At 45.9% G+C, this 27,731-nt stretch overlaps 1 protein-coding gene across 1 annotated transcript in view; it reads left to right on the top strand.

The window, feature by feature from the left end:
- TNFRSF25 (TNF receptor superfamily member 25) overlaps positions 1-27,731 on the top strand; it is a 251,561-nt gene that overhangs the window by 123,129 nt on the left and 100,701 nt on the right. The window contains exon 3 of the mRNA XM_078640947.1: positions 985-1,116. Within this exon, the coding sequence (XP_078497073.1) occupies positions 985-1,116 (132 nt within the window). The remainder of the gene's footprint in view (positions 1-984; positions 1,117-27,731) is intronic.

Consider the following 27,731-nt stretch of genomic DNA (forward strand, 5'->3'; position numbering starts at 1 on the left):
TTTCCCCCCATTTTTTAGGGTAAAGGACACAGTACAACAAAAAAGAAATTACATATTCATACATAACCAAAACACAAATACAGTGAGACCCAGAAGAAAATTAAACAATACATGGCAGATCTCAATATATATTCTGCTTCCCTTATTATAGTTCAAACACTTCTACCTTCTCCTCAACTCATATTTTATCCATACATAAAGAAGGGGGAGAAAAAAGAAAAAAAAAGAGAAAAGAAAAGATAAAAAAAAAAAAAGGAAAGATGGTAAACGACTAAATAACATTATCATTATTCTCATCCTTCCACCTGGTTATTGGCTCCCAAATTTGTACGGTGGCTTTCCATCGCCTCATCGATATGACTGACAGGCGTGTGCCACCGGAGTGTCCAAAAATGTGACTCTCTGGCGGCGCAGGCCTCTTGCAAATAAGCCTCTTAGGGCCCCATTTAGAGTTTGGCTGATGGGTACTCCATCCCAAATGTGACGGATGTCCCGTTCTCCTTACTATTGGTGCATTGTATCTTAACTCACCTGTTATAAGGTGGATGGGATATCAGTTACATTTGTAAGGGAGTACCCATCCACCAAACTCTAAATCAGACCTTCGAGCTCCAACATTTTTTTTGTTAGATTCGAGAAAATGTGTAATGTCCGAAAATAAATCAATAAGATGTGTTTTATTATATCAAACGCTTTTTCAACATAGTTTAACCGCTACCGCGCTAGCGGGTTTTCCCGCTGTGCGCTGAAATTTTAAAATCACGCGGTTTGTGACAAAGCCAGCTCGTCATCCGCGTAGCGCAGGTAACGCCCATGACGAGCTGGGTTTGTCATCCGCATCGAAGGGGTTAAACAAAGAACAAACTTGTTCCTATTTTCATGAATTCTAGCTCTCACAGAACTCTTATTCAAAATACACTGAAATGCAGCATCGCTGAATAACGCACCTGAATCTGTGAATAAAATAATGATCTTTTTTGACAGGGGAATTTCTAGAGTCTGGGTGTACAAAACATGAACCTCAGCCCACCTGTAGCCCTTGCGCAGAGGGAACTTACATGGATGAACTAAATCGTAAAGAAAAATGTTTTCGCTGCAATGAATGTAACTCTAATGGTAAGACGTTTCCATTAATAAAAAGTAGCTGATATTTTCCATAATTTAAGCTTTGCATTGAATTCTGTTGATGTTTTGGTCACAGTACTATTCACTGACAAGCCTCATCAGTAGTTCCTTTGGAATTCGTTTGGGTAACAAAAATGACCTACTCCATTAGAAGAGCCACCATCCTGGACCCTGTGCATTCCACTTGCAGATTTGGCTGCCTCTGGGTGAAATCCTAGGGGCAAATGAGGAATTACTGGGGAAAATAGGTGCAATATTTCTGATTCCCCTGGCAGTGGCGTAGCTAGCACTATGGGTGGCCGCAGTGAAGAGTAGGGGGAGTCTGGGGAATATGGAGTAGATGTATCAACATACCTCTTTGCGAATTCTAAATAGCGATTTTTAAGGAATCGCTATTTACAAATCGCAAAATGGGATGTATGTAAGAAATCGCTATTTTTAGCGATTTCTTAATCTTTCTTATTTGTGAATTTGCATTTTGCTAATTCGCAAATAAGGAATAATTTCCCATTCACTCAAAGGTTGCGATTCGCGAAAGGCTTGATACATCTATGCCTATTTTCTCTGTTTGCCATTGAGGAGCGGGAGTGGGGGAGGGGCTTGCTGTTGCCGCCCCAAGATGGCACATGATAGCAGCGAGAGGCCACAGCCCCCAAAACTCGTGCCGCCCCGGGGCAGACCACCCCCCGCCCCCCTAGGTACGCCACCGTCCCCTGATAAGTCCTCATTAATGGGAGCCTTGGGTTGTCCACCCCTTTGCCCACGGTATCGGTATCAATAACTCCAGGGCTCACAGGACTGCCAGGAGGAATACTGAGGCACTCAGAACGAGGCCTTGACACTATAAATTATTTATAAGGGAACAATGTTCTTCCTTGCCACCGTTTTGCCCACTCACTTTGCGACCATGAATATCTTACATGAACATGACGAATTTGACGTGTAGTCTACACCTCGTGTGCTTCACACATATACATAAGCTCGTCCGTGTAGTTTTTGTGTTATTTGAATACATTACTTGAATGGGCACGAATTAGGTATACATGCTGCAATATGCATGCATTTTTAAGTGGCATTCAGGTAAAAATGGAGGCACAATAAACCTGCTAGTCACCTTTATTGCTGAGTTCTAAATCTAGTGCCAGTTCCAGTGTTCCACAAAGGTTTAGTGCCCGATTAAGGGCCTCATTTATGAGGTTTTGGCGTAGGGCAAAGCTGCAAGGATTCTTGGAGCCTCATTTATGAGAAATGACGCTTCGCTGCGTGAAAGCAGCGATGCGTCACTTCTTAGTGCGCACTCCTTGCGACATACCTGATGAGTCATATTTACAGTATGACGCATCATGGCGCAAGGAGTTACAGATACGCCAGTATTTCTGTCGTATCTGTAGGCGCAAAAGTGACGCTTTGCTGGAGTGTGTCACAAAAGTGACGCAACTCCAGCAATGCGTCATTTCACATGGGCCAAGCCCCATGTGAAAGGGCCTGCGTCAGTCTTACGCCTGCTGTTAGGCAGGTGCACGATTTTAACGCAACGGCGTCCTAGAAGTGATGCAGTGAAATCTCATAGATTTCACTGCGTCACTTCTACGAAGCTTTTTGCGAGGGAACACCCCTCCTGCATACATTATACCTGACGCAGGTATAATGTAGCGCAGGGGTTTACAAAGTGACGCATCTGCTTAGATGCGTCACTTTGTAAATAGTGCGCAACAGGAGGCATGTTTTACACCGCCAATGCGTCACAAAAAGTGACGCATCGGAAGCGCAAAACTGACGCAAGGCCTCATAAATGAGGCCCAAGGTGCGCCGCCCTACGTCAAAACAAAAGGGCAGGAATGCGCCGTATCTATGTGATATGGTGCATTCCTGTCCTTTTCCCCGGCGCCGGCACACAATGGGCTGCCATGCGCTGATTGATTTTGTGCAGAAGGGACACTTTCCTGCACAAAATCAATCAATTCAGGCAGGCAATATAGTCTTTCTATGTGTTGCAGCACACATAGAAAAAGGAAAACACAAGGAGAAATGAAAACATATCTCCTCGTTACACCTCCCTAACCCCACCCCTGGTGTGGGATTAGATTCTGACACATTCCCAGGCTTACGACTTCTCATAAATGTGGGAACATGTCAGGTTCCATTGGTGTTGTGTGGGAACACCCACAGCAACACCCAAGGAATGCCCTTTTCACGCAGTGTTCTGCGTGAAAGGGGCACATATTTACAAGGCCATGCAAAGCCAGATAATGTGGGTTTACGTGGCCTTGTAAATATGCCAGGGCACATTGCGCCACCGGAACGTCAAAAAACTGATGTTCTCGTGCCACATAGGGCCTCAAAAATGAGGCCCACTGTGTTTTAGTAAACACTGGAGTGTAATGACTGAAAACGATTGTATGTATCCATTGTGTTCTTGTTGTTGCACATTCAGGGCCTCATTTATGAGGCCCCTAGTGGCACTTTTGCGCTGCAGGAGCGTCATTTTTTTTGACGCATCGGTGGCACATGCCGCAGCATATTTACAAAGCCGGGCAGTGCAGCAAAATTCCTTGTGGCGCTGCCCTTTGCCAAAACCTCGTGAAGGAAACCCTAAGTAGTCAGTTTTGCCACCACCTTAGAATTGTTAGTACCATGTAATGCTAAGCCCAAGCACACATACATTATTTGACCTCAGTTCATAATAGACACAAGTGTAACAAGCACCTGCAAAGCCAATAGCTCTCGCATTTGAAACCTACTAGCTTTACCAAAACTTGCTTGTTGTACTGTTCTGAGATAGCCATATTGAAACAGTAAATTAAGAATAAATTAAATGAATTAATTGGAATTCATTTTAATGCAAAATAATATTAATTCCAAGAAGGTCACCTTGCATGTGCAAACACATGCGGAAGCCATCTTGGAATGTTTTAGAAAATCACTCCAAGATCGATTGGACCCATCGCAAAGACTTGCATTGCTGTCGCAACCAGCATTGCCTTTGAAACTGCTGCTGTGCGACAATTCCCCAGCAAGGTCCCTTGCATCCCTCGTCGATGGCAGCCTTGATGATGAAGCTGGACTCTGCATCGCAGCTTTGCAGCGTTTTGGAACTGACGCATTGCCCCAACTGCACATTGTATCCCTGACACCGGAGTTCGCATCGCATCGAGTGACCCCAAGGGCTAATGGGCTAGCCTCCTGATCTGAAGCCTCCGGGACATAACAGGCTTCCAACAACCCTCCATCAGCACTTGGACTCTTCTATCTGTGAGACTGCCCAGCCAAGTGATGTCACCGGACCCTTGGAAGTGGGCCTAAGATGCTCTGCCAGCCTGTGGATCCAGCAAAGCTGACGCATCTTCTCTTCCGAGGAGCTCAAAACTGAGCAGAACCAACCCATCACCACCGCTGCATGGATTGAACCCATCACAAAGACTTGCATTGTTGTCGCAACCAGTGTTGCCTTTGAAACCACTGCTGTGCAACACTTCCCCAGCACGGTCCCTTGCATCTCTTGTTAATGGCAGCCTTGATGATGAAGCTGGACTCTGCATCGCATCTTTGCAGTGTTTTGGAACTGACGCATCACCTCAACTGCACGTTGTATCCCTGAGACCGGACTTCGCATCTCAAGCCCCATCAATGGGAACCTCGAAGTTGATGCAACAGGACCTTGCACCACAGCCACACCACATCTCAGAAGCGACGTATTGCCTTGGCTGCACAATGCATCTTTGACACTGACCCACGCAATGCCCTGCAAACCAGAATCAAAGTTACTTTTGTTCAGCTGGCCTAACTGGGTCCCTGTAGCTGGCCCGCACTTCATTGTGGTCAGCCTGAACTTGGGATTTTGTCTCGGTCCGGCGTGACTCAATACGACAGTTGGTGCTTCACAACTTTTGGCGCTATTTCATTTAAAATTTTAAAATTCAATATTTTCGGTCCTACTAATTGGATTTTTGGTCTTGTTATATTAACTGAAAATTGATCTATTTTTTAAAAATCTGTTGTGGGCTCCTTTTGTGGTGTGCTTTCACTATTTTATTGATTGAAGTGTTGCACAAAAACTTCACACATTGCCTTTAAGTTGAGCCTGACTGCTCTGTGCCACGCTACCAAGAGGGTGATCAAAGGTTAATTTGGGGTTGCTTGTGCCTCACCCTGACAAGGATTGTGGTTGCAGCTTTAAAAACGGCTTACACCCTCAGTCAACCAACTACCCAATTTCTTACACTTGTCGTCACTGATGACGATTAGACTTGTGTTTATGCAGTACCATACAGTATTTGGTGTTACACTACAACCCCACATAAATAATCTGAGACCAATTTGAGTTTAAATTCTCCCCTATTGGACTTTCTGCTTTTCCTGGATTCTTTCTATGACTGTTGTGGTGGAGACCACACCTGCAAAAATGGAGTTTGAGCTGGCCAACATGAATGTTTACACTGTGTCCCAGCAAAAAGAGTTCTGCAAGGAGAGGGGACAAAGATACCACCAGGAAGGTGGATTTTCAAAAGGCGCTAAGGGCCTGGGAAGAAGTCGACCAAACACTGGCTGAAGCCACACGAGATGATAATGGGATGGAGGGGACTTGAGAGAACCTTTGTGAGGAGCCAAATGCAGGGGAAAGCGGATGACAGGACTCCTGGAATGGTGCCCCTTGCCAGGGCAGAGAACAGCGCCTCTTCCTGCACCTTGTCCCCAGAGGAGCTGGCAGAAAGGAGGGAGGAGAGGGAATTCAAGCTGCAGCAGTCCCAGTTAAGGATAGAGGAAAGGAAACAGGCCATGGAGGAGAAGAAGGCTGAAAGGGCTTTGGATGAGAAAACGTTGTTACTGGCTCAAGAACTTAAGGAGCTGGACATCAAGGCCAGCCAGATAGAGTCCAGCAGCGATTGTGGCACCATACCTGCAGTGTCTGAAGGAGAATAAAAGGTCTGCATCTTTAAGGATCTGGTGCCCAGTTAAGAGGTGGGGATGACATTGACAAGTGGTGTTCTGCTTACGAGAGAGCCCTGAGTGTTTGACAAGATCCCAGAATATAACTGGGATGTTGTTTGTGGAAACACATGCCTACAGTGGGTCAGGACACACTTACTTTAGAGCTTGGGGCCAAACCAGGTACACCCCCATGAAAGCCATCTTGATTGCTAAGTTTTGGCTAACCCCTGAAAAGTACCTCCAAAGGTTCAGGGACAGTCAGAGCTCTTCAACCAGTCCTTGGTGGATTTTGTAGGCTACTCCAGCAAGGCACTGAATGGTTGGGTGCGGGGCAGCAAAGTTAATGACTACAATGGGTTATACAATCCGAGCACATGCTCAGAATGTGTTTTCCAGAGCTGCCCCAGCATCTAGCTGACAGCAAGTTGACTGACCCCAGGAAGCTTGCTGAGGAGGTGGACCTTTTGGCCAGCATCAGTGTTCAAAAAGGTATCTGTGGGAAACTCCCACAAAAATGGTCAGAGGTCCCAACAGAAGAAAGAGTGGGGAGAAATTAATTAAAATAAGGAGTTCTGAGAAGCCCACGAAAATAATTCCCAATGGAACAGTGGTAACCAGTCCGAGCCAAAAAATAAGAGGTTCTTTGACAAACAGAAAGGGAGGTTTGTACCCCAATGCACTGAGTGCTTTAAATATGGGCACTCCAAGGGCAACTCCAAATGTCTCAAGAGGGCACAGCCCCCCACTGGTTGGCGAGTGTACTGCTCAGTGAGGAGGTAGTCCCAGTTAGCTTTGAAGAGCAGAAAGAGGTGACCCTAGTTTCCCAGGGGGATAAGAACATTGTGCCAAAAGCCCCTATGCCTGCTAATACTTATAAGTACAGCAAGTGGGTCCTCATCAATCGGCAACAGGTGGAGGCTCTAAGGGACTCAGGAGCCAGCATGACTACTGTGAAGTGTCAGCTGGTGTCTTCAGAGAAGGTCCTCCCAAACACATTCCACCAAGTCATAGTTGCTGACAATCATTAGAGCCTTCTACCGGTGGCTCTAGTTTCCCTTTGAAGATAAGGGGGGTCTCAGGTTTTCTAAAAGTAGTTGTGAGCCCTGCTATGCCTGTAGATTGGCTGTTGGTCAGAAACCTGGATCACACTATCTGGAGGGAGATAGAGTTCAGGCCACACTTGGAGACGTTGGGATTGCCTAAATGAGTCTGTTTGACCATGAGGTCCATAGCTTCCCGTGAAGGGAGTCAAGGGCATCTGGAGCCTGGAACAATGACCCAGACAGCTGCCAAGAAGGGGAGGGGTGAGGGGTGCGTCCAACCATCCCCTGAAGTTCCCACAGCTGAGGTTGACGGTACACTGTATGACCTGCCTGAGTTTCCTGGTTGAGAAGTTGAGGGTGGGCCCACCAGGGAGGAATTCTATGAAGGGCAGAAAGAGTGCCCTACTCTGGAAGGCTTGAGGTGGCAAGCTGAGGCCAGGCAGCAGGAGACACCTGTGGAGATCACCTGAACCATTGGGAGAATGACCTCCTTTATAGGGAGCCTATTGCTCCTGGATCTTGGGCAGTCCTGTGCTAGTGGTCCCCCAATGTTATAGGACCTTCCTACGGGGTTTGGCTCGTGCCATACCCCTGGAAGGACAACTGGGGCAAGACAAGACCTTTGCCAAGCTTGTTGCCCACTTCCATTGGCCCGGGATAAAGATGGTCTCAGATGCATTCTGTAGGTCCTGTCTTACCTGCCAGGCCAGTGGGAAATCATGGAAAAAGCTAAACTCTTCCCTGCCTCCATTATTTGCTGTTGACACTTACTTTTAGAGGGTAGGCATCAACATTATTGGACCCCAAGACAGCTTTAAGCAACAGGCTCATCCTGGTCTTGGTGGACCACACCACTCTCCCAGAGGCCATCCCTCTGAGGTTGTCGACAGCACCTGCCATGGCCAGGGCACTGATGGTGATTTTTTACCTGTGTGGGGTTTCCCAAAGAAGTAGTTTCTGACAGACACTAACCTCATGTCAGCGTACATGAAGTCCATGTGGGATGAGTGTGGGGTAACTTCTAAGTTCTCCACACCCTATCACCCCCAAACAAATGGTCTAGTGGAGAGGGTCAACAAGATCTTGAAGGACATGATAAGGGGCCTCACTGAGCCCACGAGGAGTAAGTGGCATGCCCTCCTTCCATGTTTTTTTATTGCCTACAGGGAGGCGCAACAGTAGAGAGTAGGGTTTAGCCACTTTAAACTCCTATATGGCCACCCTGTTAGGGGACCTCTTAGCTTTGTGAGGGAAAGGTGGGCGCAAGCTCCCAGGAAACCTCCTCATAAGGTAGTCAGCTACATGCTAGCCTTCAACAATGAGATGCACAGTGTCCTTGAAGCAATCTTGTGACCAGTCAAGAAGTTATGAAACTCTGGTATGGCGATAAGGTCACTCTGGCAGAATTTAAGCTTGGCCAGAAGGTGTGGGTTATGGAGCCAGTGGAATCCAGAGCGCTCCAGGATTGCTGGAAGTCTCTTATGAGGTGAATGAGAAGAATGGGGAGTCCACCTACTTGGTAGATCTGAAGACCCCTAGAAGACCCTTAAGGGTGCACCATGTGAGCTGCCTCAAACCTCCCTTAAGAGTGCTCTTCGTGAGCCACATCAACCCCACTGTGAGAGGTCCGAAATGATCATGTTTCTGGTGACAGATGAAGGAGTGGAAGAGAAAAGCGAGCCTCTCCCTGACCTCTTGTCTGCCTAGGAACACGATAGGCCAGTGGAGTGTGTCAATCTCTTCCATACACTAACCCCAGAACAGCAGAGTGACTGTTGCTAGTCACTGTGGCAGTTCACTTTCCTGTTCTCCTTCACCTCTAGACTCACTGACCTATTCTTCTATAACATAGATACCAGAGACAGTCTTCCTGTTAAAAATAAGATTTACAGGTTGTCAGAAGAGGTGACTGGCAGTTTCAAGGAGGAGGTCTCCAAGATGCAGGTGTTGCACAGTTTCCTGTGTCAAGTAAGAACTGCTAGTTTGTTTGACAACATAAATATTGGGATGGTGCCAGACTGATTCAAGCACCCCCACAGGATATGTTGTCCTATAGACCAGCTAGCTCACAGTGCCACCATAAACACCCTAAATCTAGACAGGTAGCAAATGTTTTTGGCAACCACAGAACATGACAACCCTGACTCCCCCCCACGAATCGTGGTAACAGATCTATAACCCTTTCGCTCAGTCACTAGTGTTCTCTCTCGGAGCAATATATAAGGAAAACACAGAGGGGCATTTTTAGTAATTATTGAACCATCGTGATTCTTGTATAGAATATATGTTCTGCAATGATCAATAGACATAAGCACATACAAGTGATTAGCAGGATAAGGACTGTGAACAAAAGAAATCTTTCCACCATCCTGCTAAAGCAAAGTATATTTTTGAGCATATAAGAACTATATCTAGCGTACTCCAACTATGCATTTCCTAACCTAGTTGTCTTGGGGGTGTGTGTGTTCTGCCAAGAATTCCCTATTGGATGATGTTAGAAATGGGGGTCTCTAGTTGGCAAGGTTCTGCACCTTTGTACAAGTAAGTACCCTTCTTCCTAATTAGGATAAGGGAGTTACACTCCTAAAATAAACCCTGCTCACCCCCTTGGTAGTTTGGAACGAGCAGTCAGGCTTATCTTAGAGGCAGTGTGTAAAGCATTTTCACATAACCAACAGTAATACAGTATAAGCACTACAAAAGGACACCACACCAGTTTAGAAAAATATCCAATATTTTGATATACTTAAGACAAGGCCAAAACGATAAAAATCCACAATACAGTACTAGGAAATCTTCAGTTATCAAAATAACCTTCAAAAACAGTTCTTTGAAGATGATAGCTCCCTCTGGGGCTATAACAGCATTGTGAACAAACAAATCCAAACAGTTCTGGCTGACTGCAGCATCGCGGGCCAGCTACTGTGTCAGGAAGACCCGCAAAACAGTACCTTTAGAAATGCAGAGCGTTGGCGACCTCTCGTTGAGCTTCCGAAAGCACGGCATCTGCAGGCGTCGGTTCCGGAGGTCGGTGCTGAAGTCATTGGGCCCTTGAAGTCACACGCGTTGCACATCGAACTCCTTGCGGTTGAAGTCAGGAGCGCTGGCGTCGGCAGGCATCAAGTGCTGCGGTGCGAAGTGCAGCTGTGCGGCATGCGATGCCCTTAGGTCGCGGTGCAAGCAGTGGCTCGTGGTGGCGTCAGATGGCGCCTTTGGTGAGACCAGGGTCGTGGTGCGAAGTGATGCGGTGCTCGTTGCGGTGCTGGCAGGTCATGGTGCAAGCAGCAGTGTCACCATTGCTGAAGCGCTGTCATCGGCTGACGAACTGGAGATGATGGCACCGGCGTCGGTAGGCCAAGGCTGCGGTGTGGGATGAGGGTGGTGCGTCGTATAACTTTACAAGTGGTGCCCTCAAACCACAGTGCAAGCAGCGGCATCGATTTCGGCATGGAGCGTCGTCATCGGGGATACCAAGGCGGCATCATGAAGTGAGGCGATGTGGAGTGTGGTGCCCACAGGTCGGAGTGCGAGCAGGGGCTCGGTGGCGTCGTCATCTAGTGTCGTCGGTGAGACCAGGGTCTCAGTGCGGCATTGTGGCTGTGCCCTCTGCGGTGCCTTCAGGACATGGAGTTGGCAGAGGCGTCGTAGACAGCGTCAGCTTGCTTTTTCTTCTGTTGCAGCACAAAACACACATTTCCCCATGCTGAGGGCAGAAGAACTTGAAGTCTTTGCTGTTCCTGAGACTTCTTGAACAGGGGGCAAGCTCTTCCTCAAGCCCTTGGAGAAACTCACAAAAATAGATTGCAGAAAGTTCAGTCCAGTCCTTTCACTGCCCAAGACCGAAGCAGCCACTGCAGGCCAACACAGCAAAGCACTCAGCAAAGTGGTAGTTCCTCCTTAGAGCTTCTCCAGCTCTTCTTCTTGGCAGTCTTCTTGGTCCAAAAGAGTTCTAAAGTTCAGCAGTTTGGGCTCTATATTTATACCACAAAATTCTTTGTCCTATCAGGCAGCGAGGGTCTGTGCCCATCCAGAATCAGTTCTGCCCTCTCTGGTGTAGCTTCCTGGCAGGAGGTGGAGACGGCATTGTCAGAGACAGACCAGGACCATTCAGTTGCAAGGAAATCTCTTCCCCCTACTCTAAATGCAGCCCAGGTCGATTCAGCCCTTTCCTGACTCACCTAGACTATCTGGAGCCACAGTTCCTCCCCAGCCACTGTCATCCAAAACCCAGACAGCCAATCCACAAACCCAGCAGAGGCCTACTGGATAGCTGAGCAAGAAAATACCTACCTTCTCAAAGTGGTATTTTCAAACCCAGAATGTAAAAATCACCTTCACTAAAAGATGCATCTTTAGATGCTGAGTTCAGGCATACTAAACTTCATGTGTCTACCTGGTTCCCAGGGCCAGTTATGTTTATAAGATGTTATAAACAATCTCCCCATTCTGTCCTATGGGAACAGGTAGCCTTGCAATAGTGAAAAACTAAATTGGCAGTAATTCACTATCAGGACATGCCCCACACACCAGGAGAGGTCCTACCTTTCACATACACTGCACCCTGCCCACAGGGGTACATTGAGACTACCTTAGGGGTGACTGACATGTAAGGAAAGGGCAGGTTAGGGCCTGGCAAGTGGCTACACTTGCCAAGTCGACATGGCAGTCCAAGACTGCACACAGGCTCTGCAATGGCAGGCCAGAGTTACATTTACAGGCTGTTTGCGTGGGTGGCACAATCCAGTGCTGTAGCCCACTAACAGCATTTGATTTACAGGCCCTGGCACGCTCAGTGCACTTTACTAGGGACTGACAAGTAAATCAAATATGCCAATCATAAAAACACCAATACATAAAACAATTTACAACTGGAGCATTTGCACTTTACCACTGGTCTGCAGTCAGAAAAGTCAAAACTGGGAGGTCAGAAAGCAAAAACTCAGGGGAAACACACCAAAAAGATGCCAAGTCTAACAGATGATCCAACTGCTATTACCTAAAGGGAAAGTCTGTAGGTCCCTTTCTTGGTCACCGGTTGGACATCCTTCCTTGCAGAGAGATCAGCAGCAGCTGGGCTGAGATTTCAGCGTGTAGTGACCTCGCAATGACAGCAAGTGCTCCTCTGCCCCAACCCGGAAATGCTTATTTATTTATAACAAAAAGCATCCTTGCTCCTGAGCTGAGACCTTAGTCAGGCCGCCATTATTTATGAGCTATGAATAGCTGCATCGCCTCATGGATGAAAAATAAACAATCACATTTGCACAATGCATGTTCGAACCTTGTACCAGATGTTCAAGGTGTCATGATAGTGTTCTTACAAAGTGGAATTTGTATGCAATTGTAGTTTCATGGAAACAAATCCTGCACTGTCACGCATGCAAATGTGTGTCAAAGTCATTGTGTGAAAGAGAAGGTAACTTAGGAAAGTGTGTGCATGTTAAAATGGCAGCGTTTCTCCCCAGGCCTAACTGAGTCATGTGACACTGGTATGAGAGGGGATTGAGCACTCCAACAGTCCCTAGTCCAGCCTGTGCTGCTGGTACCCAAGGCTGCTCTTCCGGACACCACTCCAGAACTTAGGTTCTGCATAGACTATTGGCATCTCAATTCTGGCATGAAGACTGACGCATCCCCCATCCCCCGAGCTCATGAGCTCATAGACAGGCTGAGCAGGACCAAGTTCCTCAGTACCTTTGATTTGACATCAGGGTACTGGCAGATCGCTCTGACTGAGCGGTCAACACAGAGGTCTACATTCTCAACCCAGGAGGGCCAGAGTTAAGCCTGACTTCTCTGTGCAAAATACCTATGTGGAGAGTAAAGGTTAATTTGGGGTTGCTAGTGCCTCACCCTGACAAGCATAGGGGATGCTGCTTGACCAGGGCTTACACCCTGCCAACCAACATCCCAATTTCTTACAGAGCCCTTGCAAAATTAATAATAAAAATAAATCAATAAAAAGTGGGAGTGAGTAGCAGGTCAAGGTATGGGTATCAGGAGCCCAAAAGCGAGCAGCCATTAGCAGGGTGAAGTGTTGGTCCCTCACAATTGTTTTAAATAAAGCATAAAATAGCGGGGAGCAGGAGGCAGGGGGAAGACAAAAGCGCAGAAGAGCAAGATAGCAGTGGCCAGGTAGCAGTGGAGCTATAGCCAAAATAAAAATATAGGCTCCCCATCTCAGCAGTGGAGGGGTAAAAATCAACCAGTCAGAAACATGGTAAAGCAGAAATGCTATAAAGGTTGGGTGAAAGGAAGAATAGGGAGGAACGACCTTAAGTAAGGAGCAGAGAACTGAGATAGACAACAAAAACATCCAGTCATGATCAGGAGCGTGACCCAAAGCCACTATGTGTTATTATTGTAAACAATAGGGGCCCGATTCACAGAACTAACTTAAGACAAAGTCCTAAACTTACTACCATTTTGGTATTCACAGAAGGCACTTACTCGTTTTGGTATTCACAGACTGCACTTACTCATTTCGGTATTCACAGAAGTTAGGAGTCCTAACTTTAGGACTCCCAAATGCCTTCTGTGAATACCGAAAGTCTTAAAGTTAGGATTTTTCTCAGTTTAGGAGTAGTAAAGTCAGGAGTCCTAACTTTACTACTCCTCAACTGAGAAAAATCCTAACCCATGTCAGAATCAGTCAAGGAAAAATACAACTATATTGTTTCATTATCATTTTATTTTTCTGTAACTGACTCTGACGAGTGTGGCGACACTCCTCCACCATTACAGAGGATTCACCCCTGGGAGAACTAAAAATGGGCCAACATGATGTGCACCCACTTTTCCTGCTAACGGCAACCGTAAAAATGTCCCTTACTGCCTCACACAAAAATCCGTAGTTCAATCGGATACAAAGCCACCAGCCGCGGTCGGTAGTGGGAGTACCTGCAGGGCAGTGACGTGGGGAGGAGGAGGGGCAGGGTGGGGGGTAGTAATGTATGGATTACGGAGCTTTGTAGGTAAGAAACATATAAATAAATAAAACGAATTTCGTTGCGCGCACTGCATCGCATTTGGGGATGCAGTGCACGCAACGAAATTCGTTTTATTTATTTATATGTTTACTTACATGTAAAGCTCCGTAATCCATACATTACTATCCCCCACCATGCCCGTCCCCACGTCACCGCCCTGCAGGTACTCCCACTACCGACCGCGGCTGAAAGCCACCCAAAGAAATACTGCTATTTGCGTAGGGTATCATTCGGTCGCTGTGCCCATTTCCAAGTTCTTTGCGGTGCAATAGCGAATAACAAAAACCTTTTCTCAACACGCTGTTCCCCCTTACTGCACTGCTTTACTTTCAGAGTAACACCTGGAATGTCTATCGGCAATTGCGCAAGAATGGAAATGGCACTGTGTGGTATTTGCTCAAAACTCAAGACAAATAGACAATAGCACCACGCGAAACACTGTCTGCACCTGTTTTTTTCATTTCCCACAGCACTCTGAGTAGAACATTAATGTTCATTGTGTGTTCACTGTGAACCCAGGATTTCGACGGGATCTACACTTTATTTTGTAAAACTTTCCTTCTGTAAATATTGTTTCTGCTATCACTTGAGTCTCATCCCTCTCTTCTTGACTAAACAGAATTGTAGATCTGCTCAAAAAATGATCTCTTTCACCTGAACACATTTCATTGAAAGCAGCTGGTCAGAAATCCCGAATTCATGTAATAATTGCTCCTATAAAATGTACTTCGAGCAAATAGATTTAAATCATGATCGGACATCACAGCAGGCAGTTTGCAGCTGCTTTACGACACTACCACAACATGCCAGAAGAGGGCACTAGATTCTAACAAATGGCATAAAAAATAGTTTTTGTTGATAGGGGGATGCTAGCGCCTACATGGCAACCCCTACTTTTGCTTGCGGCTTTGTAGTTTGTACATGGTTGAAGCGGATCTGAGTGCAGGGAGCCTGTGAGAAATAATCTCCAACAGAGAACTAAGAGAAACATTACTTTTGCTAAATTGATACTTGCCACAGCCCTATGTGAGATTTATATATTTGTTAATAATTAATTGGGTAGTATGCATTTTTTGTGTAAATTCCAAAACTCAGAGGGGTAAAATGATTCATGAATGCGAGTTTTCTAGATCATGACAACAGTTCTAAATCTCTACAACTGATAGGCATATGTCTTGTTCAGTAGTTTTGCAATTGTCTCTCTGAACTGGACCTTATTAGAAGATCTTCAGGACATATCAGTAGTGTGTGGCTTGACATTTACTAGGTGAGGCATTACCACATCATTCTGAGTTCTACACTCTGGAGTGAGGATATCTTGATAATGCAGCACGCTTTTTCATCATTCCAAGATGCAGATTTGAAATGTGCTGTATTTTCCATCCCTGGATTCTGACAAAAATAATGTGAAGAAAAAACACTTAGGGGTCCATTAGGATGGCGGGCGGACTTAGTCCGCCTGCCATCCCAGTGCAAAACAGGACCACCCGCCAAAGGAGCGGTGGTCCCGCCTTGACAATGTATTTTTGCCATTGTGGTGGGCGGTGCAGAAAGCGCCGCCCGCCGCAATGGTAGAAATGCACGTTGTGCATTTCAAAGCACAACATGACAGGCACCGCGCGGTGCCTGCCATGTTGCACTTTGAAATGCGGGGGGTACCATAGGTACCCCCCATGTGCACCCCCACCCCCCCCGCAACGGGACCCCGCAGGAAGTCTCGGCATGCCTTTCCGTGGCGGCATTGCCGCCATGGAAAGCAAGTCTGCAGGCCCATCCTAATATGGCTGCCGGTGTCTATTAGACACCGCCACCATATTAAACATTTTCCGCCCCTGCCGCAAGGCGACCAAGGCGGAAAAGCGGCGGACGGTGTTTACATCCACCGCGGTCCCCCCACCATAGTAATATGGCGGGGGGAAATGGGTGGCGGGCGGGCATTAATGTCGGGCGGATCGCCACCGCCACCATGACGGTGGCGATCTGCCCAACATCGTAATGGACCCCTTAGCGTCTGATTTAGATCTTGTCAGAGAGGGAACTCGGCTGCAATGGTGATGGAGTTCTCTCCCTCCAAAGCTATGGTCCAATTTAAATGCAGGAAAACCATAGTTTGATGATAGCAGAGACTACTTCATTTTCGCTCTTGTTGAAATATCCCATACGACCCGACGGAGTAATGGCCGTCAAAGAAATGGCTATTTATGTGATTGTCAGGCAATTAGCCTTCGGAGGGGAATCCCATGACACGGGAGCAATGTTTATTTTTTACATTTCAAAAGAAAATACCGCCTTGGGAAAACATAACGCCGCCATTGATTGCAGCCTCTGAAAGCCCTGTGGACCAAACAGCTCCTGTGGAATGAACAAACAGGAAATAGAAAAGAGTGGAAGATAAAACCTTCACCTCTATAGCGGCTGTATGTGATAATGCGATCAGGGGCGGCTCTAAGCTCATGGTGGCCCTGGCCAGGGATCGTAGGTAGGGGGCCCCGGAAGAGGGGGTCTGGGCGGTGAGGAGCGAGGAGGCCAGTGAAGAGGGGGGGGGGTCAGGGTGTTTGGAAGTGGAACAGAGCCAGAGGCCGCCAAATCCCTGCCAGGGGCCGCCATGCAAATATGAATCCATCCTTAGATGGTTATTATATTAAGGATATATATTGGCGTGGGGGCCCCTGGGGTTTGGTGGCCCTGTGCAGGTGCACAGCTTGCACATGCCTAAGGCCGCCCCTGATGCGATGCTCCAAGAGCAAGAGAAGGGAGTTGGAAAGGATGAGGGAAAATGTAGGTGCCTGGGATCTGAAAACGTAGTAGTATGATGGTGAAACTTTGGTTAGGGTCCTATTAGAAAACTCCACGCCGATAAATTGGACACCCAAATTGAGGCCCTCCAAACGCGCGCCAACTTTACCATGGCGATTGACACCAAGCTTGAACCGAATTTATAAAACGGGCTCAAGCATTTGCCAAACATAAGCCGGTGTGGTGCCAATGCGATCCGGTAGTAGAGAAAACTTCCAAATTGCCAGAACTAATGTCCACATTTATCTAAGATCTAAGGAATGAATCTCACATAAGTAACAAAAGCCGGATGGAGGGCCTCTTACAGCAATGGAGAAGAATGGATCTGCCCCAGAGAGGGCATTACATGCAACAATATATGATCAAGGAGAGGGGGTGATAGAGGCTTAAAAAAAACTGCCACTAAAGCAATTGCAAAACAAGAAGGAAAAAAGAAAACAAAAAGCGAAATCACAGGCAATCGCAAAGGTGACCGCAAGTACGCCAGAGGTGGAAGAAGGTAGCAACATCAGACATAAAGCACCGGAAGCATTGGGAACTTATAAAATCCGGGTGGACATGGAGATAACGGCTGATCGAGGGAGGAAAACAATGGTCCAAGGGAACAATAACAACACCATCATGCAAGCGAACAAATGGGAAGGCGTATCAAGGAAAAACAAAAAACAATTAAAGAAACTTAACAAGAAGGGCCCTTCTAAAATATCTATGGGCCCAACTAGACCTCACGAGGCCCAACCGAACTATTCACTGTTTAGCCAGAGGGAAGTGAGATTTGCCGCAGAGACTTCAGCATGGAAACAGATGCAAGAAAAGTTGGACAATGTAGTCAAGGGACACAGCCAGAAGGATCATGGGCAGCTCCAGCCAGTGGGGTGCAGGATCTTGAATGCACCCACATTAAGGTCCCATACAGATATGAGCACCAAACAGTTCGATTGATAAGCTCACATGTTCCCCTCTTATTTTCCAAAATACTAAAAAGGGCAGGTTTAAAAGTAACTCCAAAAGAAACTACAGCAACCCCAGTCAGCCACCCAGTGGACCAGGAGGGCTAGAACAACGAAGTGCCAAGAGAGGTGCGAAGGCCTATTATTCTACAACAGAGTGTGCATCTAACTGCACCTGAGTGAGCAACAGTTGGGAGAAATCCTTATGGCTCGCTCCCTCCCTTTAGATATACCTCCCTAGCTGCCCAACAAAAAGAATGTACAGATTAACCCTTCAGCCGAAATATGTCTCCATGGGCAAATGGGTTGTCCTCAACAGGCAGAATATACTCAGGCTTACTTCTGAAATCCCAAATTTGGGATTCCTGAGGTCTAAAGACATTGAATATGTGGACTTCAGGCCACCCGGACTGGAGGAGCACCGGGAACAAACTGAGACAGGAATTAAGGAAGAACCATTGGAACACAGGTTTGAGTGAAACAGTTCCCTGTTGGCATCCTGGGGAATAAAGCTTCAATGTTATCGGAACTACCACTATCCAGCAATCCCCCAACCCTTCCCTCAAACAAGATAATGCTGGCAAAATGAGCCACCCCCGGGGGGAACTACCCTCAATATTGAAGATTCACAATATGTGAACTGGACCACAAAAGGACAGGAGAGGGCAATCAGACTTCCTGTACACAAGGACAGAGAATGTGTGCTGCTTCCACGGACAGAGAGGAGGAGTTTTCTTCGCTTGTGTCGGAGATTCATAGAGGCTGCTGGCATCGAAGTCAATTTTAAGTTAATCAATTCAACCCGTAACTTCCAAAGATGGACTTTGACTCTACACAATGTTCTTCCTCAGCCGAGAGGGATCTTTGCCACGGTTATAGAATGGAGCATAAATCAAAAACACCTTAATAGATATCATAATTACAAGTCAATTAGCTCAGTCAATGATGAGAGGTTTAGGATCGCTTCAAAATCCTCTCTTTAGTAGGTTTGTTTTTGTCTTTTTATTCAATTAGTAAGTCAGATAAATCAGTTTAGAGAAATATCAAGGAAAGCTTTATTAGAGTCAATAAAATGCATAACACTGACATGCCTATTCCATAAAGGAATTAGTCCCTATTCTGTACTAAATCAGATTCATGAAGTAGAACCCATGAAGAGTCCTTGAAAAGAGTGAAATCTGTGGTGCATTCAAGAAGTTGAGCTCCTCATAAAGAACAGTTCAGGAAAATTCAACCGGGTCTCCCTATGCGAAGAACAGGTGCGACAGTAGCTACACTAGTAAAATCAGGTAATTCAGGAGAAGCCATTGCAAAAGTGGTGAGCGACAAAAAGCTGTCAGCTGTAGCATACAGCTAGAGTCTAAAGGAAAGACTCTGTGATAGTCCACAAGGGTCTGAGCATATAAAGTCTCAAAAGAGTGGAAAAATAAGTGGGTGCACCAAATGGGAGTTACGCACTAATATAAAAAAAAAATGTATCAATCCATTTTGGTGTTAGATCATCTCAAGCCAAGGAGAAGCAACTATCCGATGGTCTGCAGCTTCTTCCTTCATTCCCACAGTAAACCCAAAATGTTGACAAGGTACAATCTAAAAGTATCAGTTAGTTGCTAAACAGTTATATACTTGTTGCAGCTGTCTTGGGTTCCCATGAGAACTTCAGCAAGTCTTAACTATCAGTTATTCAGTGGTCCTCCTGGTAATAATGAACTTCTCGAAAGACAGAAAGATTTTATTTCACCATCCTGGTTAAGTCATGAGATTCACGTCTTCGTGTAAGCACTATTTGTTTTAATATACTGTTCACTATTCAGCATTGCATGTGTGGTGGCAAAAACTATCTAAATACGATGAGAACATGTAGCTTAGGAAAAGAAGAAATACTTTTTATAAGGTCAGCATATTCTACAGCAATGGAAAGTTTAGGCATATCAAATTTGGGTCATCTATTGGGTACATTTGTGCACGGTTCAGCATTTCTAAAAAACAATCAATTATTAAAGAGAAAAAATAGAAAAGGTAGAAAAAGGATAAGCCTTAGTCTCACCCTTGCAATGAAAGTACAGTAGAGATGAGTACTTGGTACAAATAAACAAGCTACACATTTATTTGGCATGTCTTTTAAAGGTACATTTTACTATGTGTCAGTTCTACAAAAGTGGCTTCATGTTTATGTCTAACTAAACTTTCAGCAATGCCATTAGATTTATTTAAGCTAAATTTTCCTGCTCTATCAGACGCCAATCACCAGCTTTGCCAGATCATCTCAGGATGCAGATTAAACTCACCAGGTCAAATATGGAGCGGATAAATGTGGGTAGGGAGGAACAACGTCCAAATTAAGGGACAAAAGTAAATATAGCCCAGATTTAATCCCAACAGGAAAACACAAACCAGGATTGGCTTGCCAAGCCACTAAATGCATGCCCCTAACGTGGAACAGGGCACACAGCATCGGGGTAATATACTAAAAGTATGTGTTTGGAATGTGAGGGGGATCTCTGGGGATGAAAATAAAAAAAGAGATATGGAAGAGCTAAGTGTATGTGATGTGATATACCTTCAAGAGACGTGGAAGCTGGAGGAAGAGCCTTTGCAAGATCAAGTCGAATTCAGTGTCTCGGTGAGGCCCTCAATACACGGCCTACCACACAAGTGGTGGGATTCGAGCAATATAACGACTAACTGGGCCACTAATTCAATCAACCTTTGGGCTGGAAATCGAGATGATATCATTGTTAAAATTACTGCAATAAACTCTTTTAATAGTACAATGCCAAACTCAATCATAATTGGAAACATTTACCTTCACCCTGCGCCAATTGGAAAAAGGCATACGGCAACAGCACTACTGAGAAGCTCAAAGCTGTGAAGGCAGAGCATGGGAATGCCATGTATTTAATTGCGACTTCAACGCGTTTCTACTGGGGTCAAGCACCTATGAAGACGGGAAAGTAATAGAAAGCATCTATTGGAAAATCCTTCAAACATCTTGACTAGATCAGAAATAAAATGTGTTTGGCTCCTCGCTTGCCACCAATATTGAAGCCCTAGGCCTCTTGTGTCTGAATGACCGAACAAAGGGCAATATTACAACTGCGTACACCCATGTATCCCCGTACAGATTAGCCACACTAGATTATATCTGGTGCTCCTCAGATCACTTCCATCTCATCGACAAACTCCACATAATGCCAAAAATATCAAAAGATCATGCAGTATTGTCCTGTGCTATCACCTATGTGCGGCTCAGTCTTCCAAGACAGCAAATGATAGGGAGCCAACATGATACAGCCCCCCTGAAGTAAATTGTCTGGAAGTGGACTGATCTGGATCTGGATAACAATCAAAGGATGACAACAAGATGGACCAATAGGATTCTAGATACCTTTAAGTCACAAGGCAACCACAAAGTAGGGTGGAAATGTGTGATAATATTTCTCCAAGAAACCTCAACTAGCTGGGAAGAAATACCGCCCCAGCAAAAACAGCCTATTGGCTGGGAGCTTGAAGCAAGAAACCTAAAGAACCAACTGAATAAAACCCTGCGCTCCAATATAACGAGCAGGGGCGTGAGCAGGGATCTGAAAGGTAAGACCAAATTTCTCACGGGAGTATACAGGAAGCTAAGGAGAGTGGATCATTCAAGAAAGATGAATATAGCTGGGCAAGACTCCATGCAACCATTAAACTAATAGGCTCCAGGAAATTCTAGGGCCTGGTCAATAGCCTCACATGAGGAAAAAAATAAAAGACATATTGTAACATCACGCCAAAGGAATGGGGGAGATAACTTCAACCATTAAACAAAACGCCAACCCCTATGTTGACCCCATGTAGGACAACCCCAAGAAGCCAGAGCAATAAGGCCTGGCAAGATAACCAAGTATCACAGGGGGAGTCCTGGTTGTCAGCATTAGCTGCATCAAAGGCTGACTTAAGCAAGTTGGCCTGTAAAGCCAGAGAAAAGGAAGCGCATCTCGTGAGCCAAAGTGTGCTCCCTGACAATGGTCCAGCCTAAACAGATTCAGATGGATGCTAAGCAGATTAAGAGGGTCAGGCACACTTGGTCCAAAGGGAGTGCCTGCCGTTCTGCATAAAACAGATGTCCCCCTGTGGGCCGCCATCTTGACATTGATTTATGCGAATTGCTTCTGCACAAGCTCGGTTCCGGATGGCTAGAGTGGGTCAAATCTTGTCACAAAATACAAGAAAGGCTGCATCCAATCACCAGGTATTCATAGAATGATTGCACTCTTAGATTGAGGTAATATGAATTTTTATGCTCAATTGTGTCCCCTACTACGTACCCCAACGGCTCCATGTATGTGCCTAAAGCGCATGTAAGTTCCCTCCATAACCCGCTATGAAGACGCAGATACATTTGCGTCCAACGTTAACATGTCCTCTTTCTGATCCGCCATGAATGGATCAATAATTCAGTTCCTAAGTGTGCCGTGCCACCGTCTTTACATGGTGCACTTTCATGTTTTCATGGCTCTGGCGAAGGCCCTGATTTCTGCCATCGAGCCTTTTTCCTGACTTCTGCCTCTGAAAACCGCAGCGAGGACCTGCATCTGCATCCCTGAACTTTGACTTACTCTCTACGCGGCAAGTGGTGCCCGGCTCTGCCTGACTGCCTGCCAAAACTGTATTCAGCCTTCAAGTTATCTGCTCCGCTCCTCGAAAATACATTCCTGTCTAGTAGTTTAGGTAAACATCCCCCCAGCTGCAGAGTAAAGGGCCCGGCTTTTCTATCTCCATGTACGTAATTCATAGCTCCTGTTGCCATGGTAGGCCCATAGCCCTCGCATTACACGTAGACACACATGCACGCATTAGCAGTCAGTATAGAATAGCCTCTGCCCGAGAGACCTTTTCTTTAGATAATACCGTTCTCCAAACACAAAATACCAGATATGATTTAGGAACAAGTTGATCTGACCCACCAGACTTCTGTCTCTAATCCTAGCGTTAAATGTCAAGTCCCCTTCACCCTCCAGTTCCACGTCAGTCACACGTCATGCTGCTGCGCGCGCATCTCTGCCATATATTTCTGCTGACACTGCAGGATTCTTCTAGGGATCCACCCACTTCTATGACTGAAATACTGAAATATTTCTTCTTCTATGTGACGTTTCTGGCACCCACCTCCGTGTACACCCTTGTGCACGCCTTCTGATTACATATTGTTACGCACATGTTTCTTATCTTGTTTCTTTCAGCCGTTACGCCTTCTGAACCCATCACCACTGTAATGATATTATATATACTGCGTACTGTTAATAAATCATTGTACATGTCCATGATTCCCTTCCTGAACCCTCGTGGTGATGGATCATGCTACCTGGTTCGAACCAATTCCATTTTATGGAATAAAACCCCTTAAAACTCAGACGCCACGGACTCTGTGTCTCTTATTTTGATTGAGCTATTTTATTGAACTTTACCACATAGAAATTAGATACCAGGTAATTTAATTTACCACAGAAATTGGCACCCCAGATGGGACACTCCCCCACCTTACGCGCCGGCGGTGCGTTGCAGCCCTAGTCCCCTGCCACAGCCGGACGGACACTCATGCGCATCCACAGGATTTCCTGTATCTCCCTCAGGCCAACGGAGGTGACTGAGACTGCGATTGATACCCAGACGAGGCGGTGAGGAGTGCAGAGGATCCCGACCCGAGTCCAGCCGAGAGTGCAAGGTCCGAGGTGTCTTGAGGCACACCAGTTCCGAAGTTCCGAAGTACCTACGTCACGAGTCGAGTCGAGTCCAGTCCAGTGTCGAGTTTTCCGAGGCCTTCTGTTCCGTGCTTCCCGGTGAGTACCTTTGCTGGGGACGCATCTAGACGGGTGCATTAGTTTGCCCCGGTCGAGACGGGTTTGGGTACATAGACCCGGTCTGCACTGTTTAGCAGTGTATCTGTGCTGTTTAGCAGTACATCCAGTAAATGTTACTAGTTAATATGTGGTTTTAATGTCGTGGTATGAGTGATTGTTTGATCTGCATTACTGTGTATATTGTATTTATGGTGTTCGAGTTCGAATAAGTATCAAGTATCAAGGTTCAAAAATGCCGCTGTTCAGTAAGTTACGACAGATAGGAACTAGAAAGGGGATTCTAGAAGAAGCAGTGCCTGTTCCACCTAGGGACACTCCAGGGCACTTTATGTACCACAAGCATGGCTTAGATGCCATACTGTACTTAGACTTGTGGGTCGATTATACCAAACACTTAGAGGAGAAATATAAATGGCCTGTTTCAGGAACATGGGATGCCGAGTGCATCATGAGAGTAGAGGAAGCATTATTGAAAAAGAAAGCCCGACAGTCACAGAAAGACGCCATAGAATTATGGCGTAAAGAATCACATAGACGCACAGAAAAAGAATTCAGAAAAGCAGAGAAACATAGAGAAGATTCAGAAAAGACTCGAGAAAACGAATTAGTCAAGGAAGGTATACGAGTTCGAACAGAACAAGTAGACCGACAACTAAGTACGCTTAATAATGGCACGTATCCAGTTCGGGCCGAGGGCCTGCCCAAGGCGACCCCAGAAGTACCAAAGAATCTGCCCCTTCCATTGGTTCCGACTAAATTACGTCACAAGACCGCAGCAGAGATTTTTCTTTCTTCCTATTTGGATGATGCAGCCCCAGCTTATACTCATGCACCTGCCCATGTACCCGTCCCACATGTACCTGCACCCCATAATCAGCAGCCCCCGGGTCCGCAACAGCAGGTCCTCGCTGCAGCTTTGGTCCCGAATCTTGCACCCCCTATAAATACCCTTAATCCTTTTGGGATTGGCATAGTTCAGGTCCCAACGCAGCCAGGTTATGGTCAAGCCTCCGGCTCAGGAGGCGCATCTGGAGGTTTTCGAACCCCGCCGCAGTTACATCGAGTGACAATGAGAGATTTCGCAATGGCGCGGACACCTAAAGGTGCCGCAGCAGAACAGCTCAGACAACAGCTTACAGATTGTAGATACGACACTGTGCCTGGTACGTCAGGACCCATGTTGTTAGCGTCCTTACGCTTAAGACGAGTTACAGATTATCTGATAATGTTACCAGAAATGCCAGAACATCTAGACAAAATGTATCACTTTATTAGAACAGGAGAAGGACCCGAGAGTGTTGGTGACGCCATGTCACGTCAGAAAATTGAGAACAAAGGTTTAATTATGCGATTTTTGGTAAATTGTCTGATAAGAGAACAAGATCAGGCAGGATTTCCACAAAGTGAGATGGATAAATTGAACAGATGGAGTCAGAACATGGCTGAGGGTAAACATGATAGAGAGAAAAGTATACATGCTATGGTTAGAAAGGTCCGTAAAGAAATCATAGATATACATGCTCGTCGAGAAACTGAGGAGCCACTCGAATCAGACGATCTAGCCTCCTCCCAGGAGGAGGATGAATCAGAGAAAACAGTAGAAACATCGCAGCAAATAAGTCAAGACACGATAGCCTATGTAGGTAAGGGTAGATCCTTTGATAAAACGTTACGCCCAGAAAGCAAGCGACTTTTTCACTCTGCTATGTCAAATCCGAAAACGCCTGAACATCTATTTCAGGCTGCCGATAAGGTACTTCAACATCGGATGGGGTACCATGTACTCAATTCTATGGATGAACAAGAATTAGCCAGGTCAGCAGTGCAATGGGCTGACAATTCTAGTATGTATAATGATGACACAGTAGCACAAACCTTTTTGAATCTGTCCCCAGACGAACAGCGACTGGCTGGTATGTACATGATACAACACCTTCTTTTATTGTATAAATGCCAACGTTCTGATCCAGGTCCCTTATCTGATGTACTAATAGAACTACTCATGAATAAATGGAGAGGTCTAGGTACCGATCTAATTAAAGTAATTCTAGAACAGCGACACAGATATAGTGCTTTCTTGAACCCACAGTTTGTTTCAGCCCCACCCCCAGAAAGGAAAATGTTTTACTTCGACCGACAGAATCCCTTACGAGAAGTACATCCAGTCCAGAATGCCGATGACACCCTTAGACGTGTTTTCGTGTACACACCGTTATCTAAAATGGAATTATTAGAAATGAAGAAGATAGTACCTAGTCATGATAAAGATCCAGCAGGTTTTCACCGTGAAATAAAAGACATGTTACTTATGGGAGACTATACCTATCCCGACATTATGAAAATATTGAAAGTATTACTGCCTGCCGGTATTTACGAGAAACTCAAAGAAAAAGACTGGGAGGTGGGAGAGCAAAAGATTGATTGGGCTGCATTAGAGAATGAAGAAACGGCTCAAACCCCAGGTCTAGGGCTTGGGGACAAAACTAAAGCATTACCAGGATTGTTAGTACAGGTTCTGCCAAGATTATTGTCAACTAAAAAGGAAGACTGGGGTGCAATCTCAGCCTGCAAACAGAAACCCGATGAAGACACTAGTGATTTTTATTCTAGGTTTGAGAAATGTTTTATTATTAATAGTGGCCTGAAACCAAGTAGTGAGTCATACCCACATCTTTTTGTAATGAAACTAGTTGAGAATTCCTTGCCTCAAGTTAAGAATCGTGTATTAAAAGTCGAGAGCACATGGCAAGCAAACACGCCTTCCCAGATGTTACAAATGTTACAGTACCACCAGAACAGAGTCAGGGAAGAAGTCTTTGTTCTTGACGTCATCTTGGCCGATAGGGGCGGAGCTTGTAGAGTCATCGGATCGAGTTGCTGTATTTTCATTCCACAAAACGCACCTTCAGTATATAAAGCCATTACCCGTCTTCACAAAATTGCTAGTCAGATACACCAGAATCCAGGCACCTGGACTTGGTCCGGTTGGTTCTGGAGCGTGTTATCCACCTGGGGATGGAAAGTCCTATCCTTCCTAGGGATAGCCCTTCTCATAGTATTCAGTTGTTGCCTATGTCTACAATGTGGGCCGACGATATGCGGTTTGTGCGCCACATCATGTATTCCCCATTCAAGTTCAAGTTCAAATTCCCGTCAGAAAAAGGAAGAGCAAATGATGTTATATGAACACATAGATGGATTAATGAAGATTGATATATCATGAAGGGTCCGTAGGGGACAAGGAGGGAATGAGGTAATATGAATTTTTATGCTCAATTGTGTCCCCTACTACGTACCCCAACGGCTCCATGTATGTGCCTAAAGCGCATGTAAGTTCCCTCCATAACCCGCTATGAAGACGCAGATACATTTGCGTCCAACGTTAACATGTCCTCTTTCTGATCCGCCATGAATGGATCAATAATTCAGTTCCTAAGTGTGCCGTGCCACCGTCTTTACATGGTGCACTTTCATGTTTTCATGGCTCTGGCGAAGGCCCTGATTTCTGCCATCGAGCCTTTTTCCTGACTTCTGCCTCTGAAAACCGCAGCGAGGACCTGCATCTGCATCCCTGAACTTTGACTTACTCTCTACGCGGCAAGTGGTGCCCGGCTCTGCCTGACTGCCTGCCAAAACTGTATTCAGCCTTCAAGTTATCTGCTCCGCTCCTCGAAAATACATTCCTGTCTAGTAGTTTAGGTAAACATCCCCCCAGCTGCAGAGTAAAGGGCCCGGCTTTTCTATCTCCATGTACGTAATTCATAGCTCCTGTTGCCATGGTAGGCCCATAGCCCTCGCATTACACGTAGACACACATGCACGCATTAGCAGTCAGTATAGAATAGCCTCTGCCCGAGAGACCTTTTCTTTAGATAATACCGTTCTCCAAACACAAAATACCAGATATGATTTAGGAACAAGTTGATCTGACCCACCAGACTTCTGTCTCTAATCCTAGCGTTAAATGTCAAGTCCCCTTCACCCTCCAGTTCCACGTCAGTCACACGTCATGCTGCTGCGCGCGCATCTCTGCCATATATTTCTGCTGACACTGCA

The sequence above is a fragment of the Lissotriton helveticus genome, chromosome 5_1, assembly GCF_964261635.1.
Source record: "Lissotriton helveticus chromosome 5_1, aLisHel1.1, whole genome shotgun sequence".
Taxonomy (NCBI): Eukaryota; Metazoa; Chordata; class Amphibia; order Caudata; family Salamandridae; genus Lissotriton; species Lissotriton helveticus.